Source organism: Nomascus leucogenys, chromosome 8 (assembly GCF_006542625.1).
Source record: "Nomascus leucogenys isolate Asia chromosome 8, Asia_NLE_v1, whole genome shotgun sequence".
Lineage (NCBI taxonomy): Eukaryota > Metazoa > Chordata > Mammalia > Primates > Hylobatidae > Nomascus > Nomascus leucogenys.
In genome coordinates, this window is record NC_044388.1 from 73,043,287 (window position 1) to 73,059,755 (window position 16,469).

Here is a 16,469-nt window from a genome sequence, read left to right on the forward strand (position 1 = left end):
TCTTCATTATGGCTTTGTTACACTTTGACAAACTGTACATAACAGTTTTTCTAGTCATATTACCACCCTCAATCCTTGGTATACTCAAATGGGCTCAGCCAGCCCAGCCTACTCATGGGTCTTCTTAAATGATGCTCACCAATGATTTTTTTGCCATGTGTATCCACCATAAGCAAACTGAGTATAATGAAAATAAAGATTTCTGATAAAAGGAGGTCTGGCCTTTCCAGCCAGATCTAGTATGCAATTCTTTTCAATATACAAACATAAAGTTTTCCTAGTATATATGAAATGTGATTTTATTTTCCCATGGAATAGTCATGATAAAAATAAACTTAAATTCCTGTTTACAGAAAACCACTCATGCATGAGGTCTGCCTTTCATGCTTTTACCTGTAAAATAATTATATTGAAAAGCAAACCAACAGCACCTTCACCTCAGGTTGATCTGAGTTGCTTACACTAGTCAAGAAACTCAAGCCCAACACGGGTATCTCCAGGGTAGTAGTTCCCTACCTGCAATTGTCACCAGCAGCAGCAATGAAGACAGCACACCTGTGGGGGGCGCCATTCTGCACCACGCAGTGGGTGATGGCAGGCTTCTGAGGCGGCCCTGAAGAGCGTTTGGTGCAAGCTTCCTTTGATGTTTTTTAGGAGCCAGATTTGGCCTCAAGAACTTCAAAGGAAAAAACATAAAAGAGGAAGAAAGAAAAGAATAGGTAAATGTAGAAACATCCAAAATTATTTCTATCATTCATTCATGTCAGTGGGAAGCCTGTCCTGGTCACATCACAGAGCCACATCCCAGGCAAACATCCACCTAGAGCGTTTGTTCAAATAGCCAGTATACTTCCTAAGAAGAGCCAAAGAATTTCACGCTTACTCTCTTTACAAGCTGTGGAAATAAACGAGGACCAATCAAATGAGAAAAGCAAAGGCTATTTATTCAGAGCTTGTTATAGAAAGGCAGTCAGCCACCATCACTTGTTTTTGGCAGAGACTCAGACAGGCAGAGGAGTGGGAAAACTTTATAGCAGAAAAAGAGAAAGCCTCAGGTGTGCTCTAATTGGAGGCTGTTGCAGGGGGAAGCTGCAGGCGGCTCACTAGAAGTGGGGCATCCTATGTAATTGGTTAGGAGGCATGTTTGGCTTTCTCTGACTGGCCCAAAGTTGGAAGAAGGGATAAAAATTAAGGAAGCCATTAGTTATTAATCAAGTCCTGGTCATTCGGGGCTGATTGTTACAGAAGTTACTGTTTAGCTTCCAGGATTGTTTTTAGAGATAGCAATCTGGCTTCCTACAAGTCTGACTTATAGCAGGCTGGCTTCCTAGGCTGCTTATTGTAGATAAGGGACTGGTTTCCTGGGCTGTGGATTGTCAAAGTTCTATTTTATATTTGATCTGGCCATTGTCTGCTTTTATATCCAGGCTCTCAAAGCTAAAACTATGAAATAATGATGGAATAAATCATACTACTGTATTTCATAATTTTTTTTTTTTGAGGCAGAGTCTTGCGCCATCATCCAGGTTGCAGTGCAGTGGCACAATGTTGGCTCACTGCAACCTCCGCCTCCTGGGTTCAAGTGATTCTTGTGCCTCAGCCTCCAAGTAGGTGGGATTACAGGCGCACATTACCACACCCGGCTAATTTTTGTATTTTTAGTAGAGACAGGGTTTCGCCATGTTGGCCAGGCTGGTCTCGAACTCCTGGCCTCAAGTGATCTGCCCGTCTTGGCCTCTCAACGATTACAGGTGTGAGCCATCGTGCCCAGCCTATATTTCATGAATTCTAACACATAAATATTTTCACATTTTACCATTTCTGATATCAGGATGTCCTACAGTTGCAGATGGCCACGTGCCAGGCAGGAAGTGGATGGCATTGTTTATGCATGCACATCAGCTGTGCAGAACTGGAGTCAGAGGCTTGGAACAACATCCCAAAGACAACATGAAGCACTCTCTTAAGAAGTGCTGCATCCCGGCTGGGCGCAGTGCCTCACGCCTGTAATCCCAGCACTTCGGGAGGCTGAGGTGGGCAGATCACGAGGTCAGGAGATCGAGACCATCCTGGCTAACACGGTGAAACCCCGTCTCTACTAAAAATACAAAAAAAAATTAGCTTGGCATGGTGGTTGGCGCCTGTAGTCCCAGCTACTCTGGAGGCTGAGGCAGGAGAATGGCGTGAACCCGGGAAGTGGAGCTTGCAGTGAGCCGAGATCACGCCAGTACACTCCAGCCTGGGCGACAGAGCGAGACTCCGTCTCAAAAAAAAAAAAAGAAAAAGAAAAAAAGAAATGCTGCATCCCCCAAAGCTCATGGAGGGCATACAGGTAATATGTGGAAAACCAACAGGTATCAATAACTGCATTGGCAAGTTATTGGGCAGGAAGAAAATTTAGGAATACCTTCATGTGTCAGTTATATGTTCCTTTTTACATATGCACAAGAATGATATATGATAAAAATTTGTCTAAATAAGCACCCCCTCAATCTCTTTCAATTTGTTTAAACATTCTAAGTGAGAAGAAAGTGATAAATCTTGGCTTAATCGACAGCATTCTTTTCCTTAGTGGTATTTAAAATAATCATGCATTTTATTAAATACAATCATTAGCATCTTACATTTCATTGAATTTAGTTAATATAAGCACTTTTTTTTTGCCTGGTACTTTCTCAGTGTGATCTTCACAACAACCCAGACATATTATTATCTCTGCATTAGATGATAGAATTGAGGTTCAAAAAAAGTGAACTGGTTTGCCCAAGGTAGAAGAACCAGTACAAGGCAGTCTGGACTTGGATCTGCACTCCAAGTGCTTATTATTTCAAATACATAACAAAGGCTCCCAGGAGGAAACACACAAGTTCATGTTCAAAAAACCTAGATAAGGTTTCCTAATGTGGTGTCAGAATCCCGCTGTGAGTTGCAAGATGGTATGTTGTGATAAACTAGATTTTAGTTCCAGTTCACACCAGTCTCTCCCACTCACCCCTTCATTCCTCCTCCCTCTACACAGAGGATGTGTGGATAAAACCTTATAGGAGGATAAGACTCTTCCTCACCCCTGTTTTCAGAAGTACTGCAGTACTTTTAGAAATGTATAAGTGTTGTAGGGATGAAAAAGAGAGGGAAACACCCTGACAGATGTCTCCAGTCAGTTATTTAAGAACTCTCTGGCAGCCTAGTGGGGGCAGGAAATAACCAGAAAGGACAGGAGCCTGCAAACAAAATCAAACACATAACATTCGCTTAAGATGGTGTCTGGAAGTTCTAGGCCTTGTTTTTGAGTTTAATCGAGAAACAACTCAAATCACGAGAGTGCCACCCGTTGAAATGCACGTAGGGGACTGCCATCAACCACACCGAGCACAGGTGCTGCCTAGCCTAACACCATCACTGGCCATGCTCTGGGTAGGTGAAAAGGGCCTTTAAGGTCCAGAGATGGGCTGAGTTAGACCCAGGGACAGGAAGGAACCAGAGTAAAGGTGAGCTAAGGTAAGGTCAGGAGGTGGGTGTAACACCTCTGTGTCAGTACAAAGGACCTGAGGCCATCAGAACACCTGCTTTGATAAGGTAAAATGGAGAAAGAAAACAGTAAGCATTTCATTCATGCCTAAAACTCTAGAGGAAGAACACCTGGTTCTGCAAGGTTTGCCACCAATAACTCCCTTTGCTTCCAGTGAGGAAAGTATGTTAGAGATGGGAGGTGGAAGGAAAGACTGGCCATCTTCCATCTGCAGCCATTGACTACTCCCTAACCAAAGGGCAAGAGAAGAGCAACTGGCTTCCCAGAAATGACATTTATTCAGCTGCCCAAGGTGCTGGGGCCCAGAATAGCAACACTGCTATCAGCCAGGGACCACTGGTCAAGAATCCCATGGATAAAGATTTGGGCCTCCACCGTACCATATGGTACCTTCAGGCAAATTAAGAAAAGGCAGCTCTAAGAGAAGATACTGCTCTGAAGGAACACAGTTTGGCAAATGAACTATAAGCCAAATTCCCAATCCCATGCCCCTTTGGTGAATGCCTTTGGTTGTGCAAGGTACAACTTTCACAACCATATTGTACCTGGAAAGCAATTTATTGTCATTATCTCAGTGCAAACATTACAGGTGCTCAGCATAAAAAGCATTTCCTCTTCTCAATACCATATTTAAGGTTCTTTTTTGGGGGGTACATTAATGTAAGAAGACAATGCGTCTCCATTTCCTCAACATTAAAAGGCATATGGACTAGATGTTATCAAAAATTCCTTCAGTTCTAATAGCTTGTAAGTGTTGCTTTTTTGTTTTTGTTTTTGTTTTTATTTTGGGACAGAGTTTCGCTCTTGTCACCCAGGCTGGAGTGCAATGGTATGATCTTGGCTCACAGAAACCTCTTCCTCCTGGGTTCAAGCGATTCTCCTGCTTCAGTCTCCCCAAGTAGCTGGGATTACAGGCGCCAACCACCAGGCCCAGCTAATTTTTGTATTTTTAGTAGAGATGGGGTTTCACCCTGTTGGCCAGGCTGGTCTCGAACTCCTGACCTCAGATGATCCACCCGCCTTGGCCTCCCAAAGTGCTGGGATTATAGGCATGAGCCACTATGCCCAGCCAAGTGTTGCTGTTTAAATACATAGTTAGTACTTTATGGGTTAAATAATCCTTCACATATATTATCTTATTTGATCTACTTGTAGGAACTGTTTCTGAGTTAGGAGTTCTCATTCCCATTTTACAGGAAAGGATGCTGAGTTTCAGAGTCAGTCTTTATACTCAAGACCTCAAGCTTTCACTGTGGCATCCCCACCCACTATGCCAGTTCTGTGAAGTTCGTCCATTCCACTCTGGATTGCTTAAGACTTTCCTTACTTATTATTCAGTCTCCGCATGACCCAGTTCTCTTGATGGACTCATGCTCTCTCCTGCTGCTTGCCTTTTGCCCACCTCACTGTAGTTTTCTGTCTTCATTAAAAGGGAAGAAAATATTTAAAGAATTTACATAGAAAGCCTGTCAAGCTCTTTAACAATTTTGATCAAAGGTAAAGTTTAATCCAGTGACAAAATAGAACTTTTAAAATAAGGCTTCACAAGTTCAAAATGTTATAAATAGTACAAGCCCATATATCCTTCCATAAACTCTGCATGGATCAATTGTATACATGTAAAGATCTGCAAGGAAATGTGCCCCCACGGCGAAAACTGGTGAGAATAATACATGCTTTTTTTCTTTTCCTTTTTTGCTTCTTTTCTGCTCTGTATTTTCTATTTTTTTCTAAACTGAACACATCTTACCTTTGCATTAATAAAATACACTTATAGATTTCATTTTTATAGAAGACAGATATTTTAACATGGTCATTCTGACATAGGTTTTTAAACAAAATTACTGAGAGATGTTGGAATGGATGTTTCTTTTTTTTTTGAGACAGAGTCTCACTCTATCACCAGGCTGGAGTGCAGTAGTGCAATCTTGGCTCACTGCAACCTCCGCCTCCTGGGTTCAAGTGATTCTCCTGCCTCAGCCTCCCGAGTAGCTGGGACTACAGATGCCCACCACCATGCCTGGCTAATTTTTGTACTTTTCAGTAGAGACAGAATTTTGCCATGTTGGCCAGGCTGGCCTCAAACTCCTGAGATCAAGTGATCTGCCCACCTTGGCCTCCCAAAGTGTTGGGATTACAGGCATGAGCCACTGCGCCTGGCCAGAATGGATATTTCTAACTCCTCATATTGCTGGCCGTATCCTGTTCCTCAATCTCATTCCTTCTCTAGGCTTCCGGTCATGCATGACCCCTAGGCCATCTGAGAAGCGTCACCCCAGCTGAATTCTTTCCCTTCTTTGGGTGACGGTGATGACATCACTGATTCAGAGATGGGGTAAGGCTCAGGACTGGTGTCAGAGAATGAATGAGATGTGGGAATGGGGTGAGCCCAGAGATGGGGCCAGAAATGGGCAAAGCACAGAAAGGTATTCAACAAGTACTGATGGAACACTTCCTGTGCCAGGACGTGCACAAAGGAGGGATGAAGGTCAGGGATGCAGAGAATGAGGCTCAAGGATAAGATGAAGGTGACTGTGGCAAAGACTGCCTGTTCAGTGAACATTCTCCATTTATTCCTTAGTAATAAAACTCACATAATTATCTGGGGCCCCAGAATAGCCAGCTAACAGACTACATTTCCCAACCTCCCCTCACCCTTTGCAGCTTAGCGTGGTCATGTGATTATACACTGGTCAAAGAGACAGAAAAGGAACTGCTGAATAAAACTTCTGAGGGGAGCTCTTTTTGTCCTCCTCATCTTTTCTTCTTCCTGCTGCCTAGAACAGAAAACAAGGTCTGCTGCCACCGCAGCCATCTAGGACTACACAGAGGCCTTGAGAAGGCAAGCCAGTGCTGGGAAGATGCAAGGAGCTGCGTCCTTGAAGACATGGGACTGCCTACCAGCCCTGGACAGCCAACCCTTGAATTCTTGAGGAAAAAATAAACTTTTCTCTCATTTAAGCCACTGCTTATCTTGAACATTTGTTTCTAAGAAGCCAGGCCAGGTGCGGTGGCTCACACCTGTAATCCCAGCACTTTGGGAGGCCGAGGCAGGTGGATCACCTGAGGTCAGGAATTTGAGACCAGCCTGACCAACATGGTGAAACCCAATCTCTACTAAAAATACAAAAATTAGCTGGGTGTGGTGGCGCATGTCTGTAATCCCAGCTACTTGAGAGGCTGAGGTGGGAGAATCACTTGAACCTGGGAGGTAGAGGTTGCAGTGAGCCGAGATCACGCCATTGCACTCCAGCCTGGGCAACAAAAGCTAGACTCCATCTCAAAAAAAGAAAAGAAAGAAAGCCAGACCTAATTTTATCTGATAAGTGACACTTTTTTTTTTTTCTTCCAGTTTATGGGTTATAAAATACTTTGGTTCAGGTAAGATCAAAGCAGACACCTACAGTGAGTAATGGCTGCTTTACGGACAATGCAAACTATAAAGCCAAATGACAATCTAATAATTTTTAAAGTGGCAGATATACCCCTGTATTCTGAAATCATTTATATGGTAACTAACATATGCTTCCTTATAGAAGCAATTAATTTTTTAGGTGTATGTATATTTTCTCTTCAACTAAATTGTAAACTTCCTGAGGAAAGCAATGAATTTAAAACATAAGCTGATACATTTATACTTCTAGGTTTTACTTATTTCTCATCTACTAATATTAACAATTTTAGTTAAAAAAATGAATGCTTAAGTATGCATTTTAAATAAAAATATGTTCCTTTAGTTAAAAACATTTTTTAAAATGACATGATTTCAAAATTGCTGCTCTCCATGCCAAATAACTTTGCGGTCCCCAACTGTGAACGAAGTAATTGGCAGCATACTAGAAAAAAGATGCTTAAATGCCAATTTAAGTCTCAAGGAGAAAACAATTTAAAAAATAAACAGAATATTAAATTATATCCACATCTCTTCAAATTCTAACAATTAACAACTAGGTAGAAGATGTAACAGAAGACTATAGCAATAAAAAATACAGAAAACATAACAGAGGACTATAGCAACAGCAACAGACAAAAAATAGAAGACCTAAGGCTTACTTTAAGAAGGTATTTGCGTATCTATTTTAAGACAACTTTAAAATGCTACTGAGGGAAAAATAAATAAATAAATAAATAAAATGCTACTGAGGAACACAAAAAAACCTTAAATAGACGGAGAAAAACCTTAAATAAATGGAGGAAAACATGAATAAATGTTCTTGGACAAATAGACTCAATATCATAAATATATCAGTGTTTCCTAAATTAATTAAAATGATGCTGGCAGGATTTTTTTTTTTTGAGACAGAGTCTCGCTCTGTCGCCCAGGCTGGAGTGCAGTGGCACAATCTCGGCTCACTGCAAGCTCCGCCTCCCGGGTTCACGCCATTCTCCTGCCTCAGCCTCTCCGAGTAGCTGGGACTACAGGCGCCCGCCACCACGCCCGGCTAATTTTTTTTTGTATTTTTAGTAGAGACGGGGTTTCACCGTGGTCTCGATCTCCTGACCTCGTGATCTGCCCGCCTCGGCCTCCCAAAGTGCTGGGATTACAAGCGTGAGCCACCGCGCCCGGCGATGCTGGCAGAATTTTTATTTAGGTGAATGAAAAACTACAAAAAATGAATTTTAAAGTGCACATGGGAAAATTAACAAGAAAAAAGGCCAAAAATTTTTGAAAAATAAGATAATTGAGGGAAAACTGGTCCTACCATATAATGAAATATATTTTTTTAAAAAGATCATTAAAAGAGGATGGTACAGGTGCAAAAATGGATAACTGAATGGTACAGATATCCAATAAATGGATCCAAATACTTCCAAGACCAAAGGACATGATTAGAAATGGCATGTCAAATCAGTGGAGAAGGGCAGGTGCAGTGGCTCACGCCTGTGAGCCAACCGCTTACATTTTGGGAGGCTGAGGCGGGTGGATTGCTTGAGCTCAGGAGTTAGAAACCAGCTTGGGCAATATTGCGAAACCCCATCTCTACTAAAACTACAAAATTAGCTGGGTGTGGTGACAGCCACCAGTAATCCCAGCTACTCAGGAGGCTGAGGCACAAGAATTGCTTGAACTTGGGAGGTAGAGGGTGCAGTGAGCTGAGATTAGGCCACTGCACTCCAGCCTGGGTGACAGAGCTGGATGACAGAGCCAGACTGTGTCTCAAAAAAAAAAAAAAAAAAAGAAAGAAAGGCTGGGCGCGGTGGCTCACACCTGTAATCCTAGCACTTTGGGAGCCCGAGGCAGGCAGATCACGAGGTCAGGAGATCGAGACCATCCTGGCCAACATGATGAAACCCCGTCTGTACTAAAAATACAAAAATTAGCCGGGCATGGTGGCACATGCCTGTAATCCCAGTTAATCGGGAGGCTGAGGCAGAAGAATTGCTTGAACCCGGGAGAGGAGGTTGCAGTGACCCAAGATCACGCCACTGCACTCCAGCCTGGGCAACCAGAGTGAGATTCTGTCTCAAAAAACAAAACAAAACAAAAAATCAGTGGAGAAAAGGTAGGTTATTAAATAAATTGTATTGGAGAAACAGGTAGCAACTGAAAAAAATGCTAAGCTGTATCCCTGCACCAAGATAAATTTCTTTATCTTTTTTATTTTTATTTTTTAGCTTTTACAGGTGTTGAAATAAATTTCTAATGAAAAGCACAGGCCCATAAAAGCACTATAAGAAACTATGAGACTGACTTTTGACAAGGGTTCCAGGACAATTCAATGGGGAAAGAATAGTCCTTTCAACAAATGATGCCACAACAAACAGATATCAACATGCAAAAGAATACAATTTGACCCCTACCACACAACATATACAAAAATCAACTCAAAATGGATCAAGACCCAAATATCAGAGCCAAAACTACAAAACTATTAGAAGAAAACATGGGTGTAAATCTTCATGAACTTTGATTATGCAATGGTTTCTTAAATATGACACCAAAAGGACAAACGATAAAAGAAAAAATAGATAAAATAGACATCACCAAAATGAAAAACTTTTGTGCTTCTAAGGAAACCATCAAGAAAGTGAAAAGACAGCCCACAGAATGGGATGCAATTTTTGCAAATCAAAAATCTAATAGGGATTTGTATCTAAAATATACAAATAAGTATTATAATTCAATAATAAAAAGACAAATCCTTTTAAATATAAACAAGAACCTGAAAAAGATACATAAATTGCTAATAAGCTCATGAAAATATGCTCAATATCATTAGCAATCAGGGAAATGCAAGTCAGAGAGACAATGAGATACCACCTCATACCCACTAGCATGGCTATAATAAAAAAGACAATTAAAAACATTGTCAAGCATGTGAGAAACTGGACTTCTCATACACTATTGGTAAGAATGTAAAATACTGCAGCCACTTAGAAAATAATTTGGTAGCTCTTCAAACAGTTAAACAGAGTTACTATATAACCCAGCAATTCTACTCCTATGTATATACCCAAGAGAAATGAAAACATATAGCCACAAAACAATGTGTACATGATACGGGAGTTAGGCCTGGCAGGGTGGCTCGCTCCTGTAATCCCAGCACTTTGGGAGGCTGAGCGGGGAGGATCGCTTGAGCCCAAGAGTTTGTGACGAGCCTGGGCAACATAGGCTGAGCCTATGGTTTTTCTAAACCAACCCTGCCTCAAAAAAAAAAAAAAATTGTACATGAATGTTCATAATAGCCAAAAAGTAGAAACAACCCAAACATTCATCAACTGCAAAACGGATAAAAATAATGTGGTACATCCATGTAAAGGCATATTAATAGGCAATATAAAGGAATGAAGTACTAATACATGCTAGAGCATGATAAACCTTGAAAATATACTACAAAAACAAAACCCAAAACATTATGCTAAGTGAAAGAAGCCAGCCAGGAAGAACCACATATTATATGACTCCATTTATATGAAATATGCAGGATGGTCAACTCCACACAGACAAAAGTAGTTGTTCAGGGTTGGGATACTGGAAGAAAATGGGGAGTAAATTCTAAGATGTACAGAGTTTTTTTTTTTTTTTTTTTTTTTTAAGTAATGAAAACATTCCAGGCCAGGGGCAGTGGCTCACACCTGTAATCCCAGGACTTTGGGAGGCCGAGGTGGGCAGATCACCGGAGGTCAGGAGTTCGAGACCAGCCTGGCCAACATGCTGAAACCCTGTCTGTACTAAAAATATAAAAATTAGCCAGGCATGGTGGTGGGCGCCTGTAGTCCCAGCTACTCAGGAGGCTGAGGCATGAGAATTGCCTGAATCTGGGCGGTGGAGGTTGCAGTAAGCTGAGATCGTGCCACTGCACTCTAGCCCGGGCGATAGAGAAAGTCTCAAAAAAAAAAAAGAAAAGAAAAATATGGATAAATTGTATCCATTAATAAAATATATGGAGTTTTTAAATGTTCATGGAAAATCACCATAAGCACAGTAAAAGTGTCCACAACAAACTGGGAAAATATTTGCAACTCACATTGCAGACAAACAATAATTTCCTTAATACATAAGAGTACTTTCAAATTAATAAAAATTCAATAGAAAAAGTCTATCAACAGACACAACATAGAAAAGAAAATATAAGCACATTTGAAATACATTAAAAGATGTTCAGGCCCAGGGGCACAGTTGCTCACCCCTGTAATCCCAACACTTTGGGAGGCTGAGGCAGGTGGATCACTTGAGCCTAGGATTTCAAGACCAGCCTGGACAACACAGGGAGACCCTATCCCTTAAAAAAAAATAATTAGTGTGGCATAGTGATATGCACCTGTAGTCCCAGCTACTCAGAAGGCTGAGGCAAGAGGATCACTTGAGCCCAAGAAGCAGAGGTTGCAGAAAGCTGAGATCACACTGCACTCCAGCCTGGGTGATAGAGTGAGACTCTGTTTCAAAAAAAAAAAAGAAAAGAAAAGAAAAAAAGATGCTCAAATTTACTCGCAAAAAGAAAAATGCAAATTAAAACAGTGAGATGCCATTTTTTACCTAAGAGATTGTCACATATGGAAAAAGTCTGGGCCAGGCATGGTGGCTCACACCTGTCATCCCAATACTTTCAGAGGCCCAGGCGGGAGGATCAACTGAGTCCAGGAGTTCGAGGCAGGCCTGGGCAACACAGCGAGACCTCATCTCCACAAAAAATAAAAGAATTAGCCAAGCATAGTGGCACCACCTGTAATGCCAGCTACTCGGGAGGCTGAGGTAAGAGAATCACTTGAGCCTGGGAGGTCAAAGCTGCAGTGTGCCCAGATTGTGCCACTGCACTCCAGCCTGGGTGACAGAGTGAGACCCTGTCTACAAAATAAAGAAAAAGAAAAGATGGAAAAAAGAAAGAAAAACTAGAAACAACCAAATGTTTGTCAGCAGAAAATCAAATAAACTACGGTCTGGTCATAAAATGAAATACTTTGCATTAGTAAAGAAGCTCTTCGTGTACTTTTATATACCAACACCTTTTGTTAAGTGAAGAAAGAAAGAAAGTGCAGAATGGTATATACAGTACTCGCCTCTTGTGGGAAAGGGAATGGGGTGGGAAAAATATAAATATAAATTTGCTAGAAAATGTATAAAATATCTCTGGAAGAATTCACAAAAAATTGTTAACATCTGTGCTGATGAGGGGAGAGAGGGCTCAGGGAGAATTTTTTTTTTTTTTTTTTTTTTGAGACGGAGTCTCGCTCTGTCGTCCAGGCTGGAGTGCAGTGGCGCAATCTCCGCTCACTGCAAGCTCCGCCTTCCCGGGTTCACGCCATTCTCCTGCCTCAGCCTCCAGAGTAGCTGGGACTACAGGCGCCCGCCACCACGCCTGGCTAATTTTTTTTTTGTATCTTTAGTACAAGACGGGGTTTCACCGTGTTAGCCAGGATAGTCTCGATCTCCTGACCTCGTGATCCGCCCGCCTCGGCTGAGAATTTTTTAAAAAAACAAATCGCCTTTTGTACTTTGTGAATTATGTGAATGTTTTTAATATTTAAAAAAATAAATTTAACATTCCTGCCTTTACTTTTGGTCACTGAGAGCTTACATCTACTCGGCATTAAGAGCTTCGAGTGAGTAACGCCAGAGAGCAGTAAGAAAAGATCTAGGTTAAATGCAGGAAGGGAATCTGTGCATAACACAGAGAGGGATGGAGGATGAGCAGGGTGGGCACACTTAGCAAATGAAAATACAATGCAGGATTCCCAGGTAATAATTGAATTTCAGGTGAATAATTTTTTTTTCTCCAATATTTGGGACATTATTATAGTGTTTTGTCTGGCAACTCTAACTATGAGAAAATGCCCATGTGCCCTGGGCAGCCCATTTAGAACTACAGCTCATGTATTTCTCTCCCCAGAATATCTACAAACACAACACTATGAAGAGAAAGAGCTGAGATTTACACTTCACTCCTAGAAGCAACAGCTCAACCCAGATTTCAGTCCATATCCTGAATCCCCACTGATTTCTGAAATCACTTAATGTAAGCACAAACAACTGGTTAACAAGAGACAGAACACAAGGAGGAACAGATAGATCATTTGAGGGAAAGAAAGAAACAAAATGAGGGAAAGACCTAGAAAACAAACCACTGAACAAAAGGAATGGATTTTAATTTTAATTTTCAATTTTTTTGCATTGAGTAACCTTTATTTCAAAGAGATGGAATTACCATGCTGCTCTGAGACAAATTATTTTTCAGAACCGGCTAACAGCTTTCATCTCAGCTGGGGCTGAGTGTATGAAAAAAAAATCCTGTATGTGACAGCCAGGATTCAACATAGCCAGAATCTGATATTTATTTCTTAACTGCCTTGTTTTTTTGGTAAGGCTTGCCCAGAACTATCCTGTGGATAATAGGAGGAAATATATTATTCATAAATTTCTCTTTCCATTTCACTGCAGTTGAGTTTGCTTTTGATTTCAGAAAAGTAGCTGTGACCAATAAATGCAGGTCAACTAAGAACAACCCCAAGATACCCCGTGGCAGGTTTGCTAAGACTGTGATGAATTGTGAGCATGTTTCACAGATTGATTCAAATGTTGGAAGGAGCCAGCCTTAGCAATTCCTGACATATGCCAGGACAGACGCCTTGGGAGAGGAAGCAAATGCTCCCAACTGTGTCTCCATGCCCTTCTCTTCTCCTCCTGGTCTTCTTTCTATCACCTCCCAGTCGCCCAGTGCTCTCTCCCATACCCTGGAAATATCCAGCTCAAAAGCCAGTTATCTATGCAGCCTTCCTCAGCTTCTCAAACACAGCCTCCAAGCTGAGGTCATTGCTCCCTCCTCTAGACAAGTCCCAAGGCTAGATTATCACCACAAGTGCAACTATGTATAAAAATTGTAATTCACATTTGTAGAAACTACCATTCATTCTGTAATGTTCCTGGCATTTTACATCCATTAGTTTTAATCCTTTGGAGAAAAAAAAACAATTACATATTACTGTCCCCATTTTATAGATGATGAAACTGAAGCTCAGAAAGGCTAAGGTATCCAAGAATTAGACCCAATCTGGGTATGTCTGACATCATAGAATATGTTCTTTCCCTATGCTATGCTGCATATGTGTCTCTCTCCTTCACTAAAAAAAAAAAAAAAAAAAAAAATCAATTGGGTTTTCTTCTAATTTACAAAAGCAATAAATATTTATTATAGAGAATCCAAGCAGTTAGGTGTAGCAGAGTGAATGACATTGTTTTACCAGCCAGTCCCTCGCTGTCATTCTCCTCTCTGCCAAGTGACCTCACTATGTCATCATCACTCAGCATCTCGTCTCCTGGTTCCCATACATCCCATTGTAAGCCATGGGGCAAGGGGCTCTGTCTGGTTGCAACTATATCCCCAGGAACTATAGGAAGGGTTAGTACATAGTAAGAGCTCAAATTTATTCAATGAATGTATGAATGAATAAATGATTGACAAATCTCCTGAATAATTAAAAGTGAACTATAATATATAGTATTCAAAGTTAATTGTAATGAATTTTTAAACAATTACATTAATTTATATTATACAGCTTTTTTACTTTGGTCTTTACTTATTTGCATCCATGTGAAATGACAAATGTACATTACAGCATTATGAATAATAATAAAAAACTGGAAACAACCTAAATGTCAATTGACAGGAGACTGGTTTAACAAATTATGATATAGCCAGGTAATGAAATTCTTTGCAGCTTTATATACACATTGGTATTATTGAAATCTCTAGATATTAAATAAAACACATAAGCAAACTCAGTGACTATAGTAAGCTACCTTTATGAAGAAGAAAGGAGGATATTTATTTCTGTATATCCTATTTGCTTCTATTTGCAAAAAAAATACAGAAGAATATAAAACAAAGAGAAGTGATTATGTGTGGAGGGGAAGAAAAGGGAAATTAGGTGAGACACAAGGGTGGGAAAGAGACCTCCCACAGAGTATGTTTTTATATGTTTTTACTCTAGATAATGTGATATGCCCTATAAATATTTTAAGTTAATCACTTTTAAAGGCAAACAGTGTTCCAAAACAGCAGTTCCATGCCTATTCTCCCCAGCCCCAAGACCTACTCTGAAGATATAACACCTTCAACACTTTCAGCTCTTCTTTCTGTTACTTGCCCCCACCTTTTAAAAGATAATTTATATCACTATTTCTTGAGCTTTCCATTTCAAACATTCTCTTTTGCATCTTACTATGAAAGATGAAGACTTAGTCACCTCCTACCATGCTGCACACAGACACATACACACATCATCCCTTCTCTACTTCTCTCTCACGGTTCTATTATTGTTTAATTCCATCTGTAGTCAGTATATCAGAGGGAGTCCCTCTTAAGAAAAAATATTATCAGAAATATGAGTTTCTCTGGTAAGCAAGATGAACATCTATCTTTTAAGAAGGTAGTGCTTTCTAGAACTGAAAGTCCAATAAGACAGTTGTCAAAGTGAATAACTTTTCCAGACCCTTCCACAGAGGACATTGTTTGCAGGTATTAAAGACTCTGTTGTATGTTGTTTTAATACTCCTTGGAAATATTGCTTAAATACAAGGCTTTACAAAACTTACTGGTATGAAAATTAAGGATTTTTTTTTTTTTTTTTTTTTTTGGAGATGGAGTCTCGCTTTGTCGCCCAGGCTGGAGGGCAGTGGTGCGATCTCGGCTCACTGCAAGCTCCGCCTCCCGGGTTCACGCCATTCTCCTGCCTCAGCCTCCAGAGTAGCTGGGACTACAGGCGCCCACCACCATGCCCAGCTAATTTTTTGTATTTTTAGTAGAGACGGGGTTTCACCGTGTTAGCCAGGATGGTCTCGATCTCCTGACCTCGTGATCCGCCCGCCTCAGCCTCCCAAAGTGCTGGGATTACAGGCGTGAGCCACTGCGCCCGGCCTGGTTATTTTTGACAGCTTATTTTCTAAAAACCCATACGAATGCAGTATAGACTTTTAAAACAACTTTTATTTTCTACAGGGTTTACTTTATTATAACTCTGAATATTCTCACTAATGAACCACATATCTATCTTTCTCTTAAAAACTTTTGTCTTACCTCTAGTTAATAAATTTCTCATTTGGTTGCTTTCTTAGTTTTCTATATATCTATCACTATTTGTTTCCAAATATAACAATAAAACTATAAAATGTTTCTCAGTAAGTCAAACTCATCACTCATATTATAAAGAAATAATGATGTTGAATTAAATTAATAATAAAATGCTGAATTCAAAAAGGACTTTAAAAATTGGGGGATGTTAAAGGGATGGTCAAGTAAAGATATTTAAACAAATTTAAAAACCTTATTACCAATATTTCATTTAAAAGTTGATATTTTATATCACAAAGGTAGGAAGGATATAATCTCATAATAAGGAACACCCATTTACATTTAATAAATGCAGTCGTAATAACTAAAAATATATACTACTAATAATAAAGTGGAACCTCAAATGTCCAATATTAGGATATGATTAAATATTA

General features: G+C 40.3%; 1 protein-coding gene across 1 annotated transcript in view; it reads right to left on the reverse strand.

The window, feature by feature from the left end:
* The window catches only part of KIAA0319 (KIAA0319 ortholog), a 103,079-nt gene that overhangs the window by 56,247 nt on the left and 30,363 nt on the right, over positions 1-16,469 (reverse strand). Inside the window, exon 2 of the mRNA XM_012509038.2 lies at positions 517-676. Coding sequence (XP_012364492.2) covers positions 517-571 — 55 coding nt within the window. The 5' untranslated portion in view covers positions 572-676. The remainder of the gene's footprint in view (positions 1-516; positions 677-16,469) is intronic.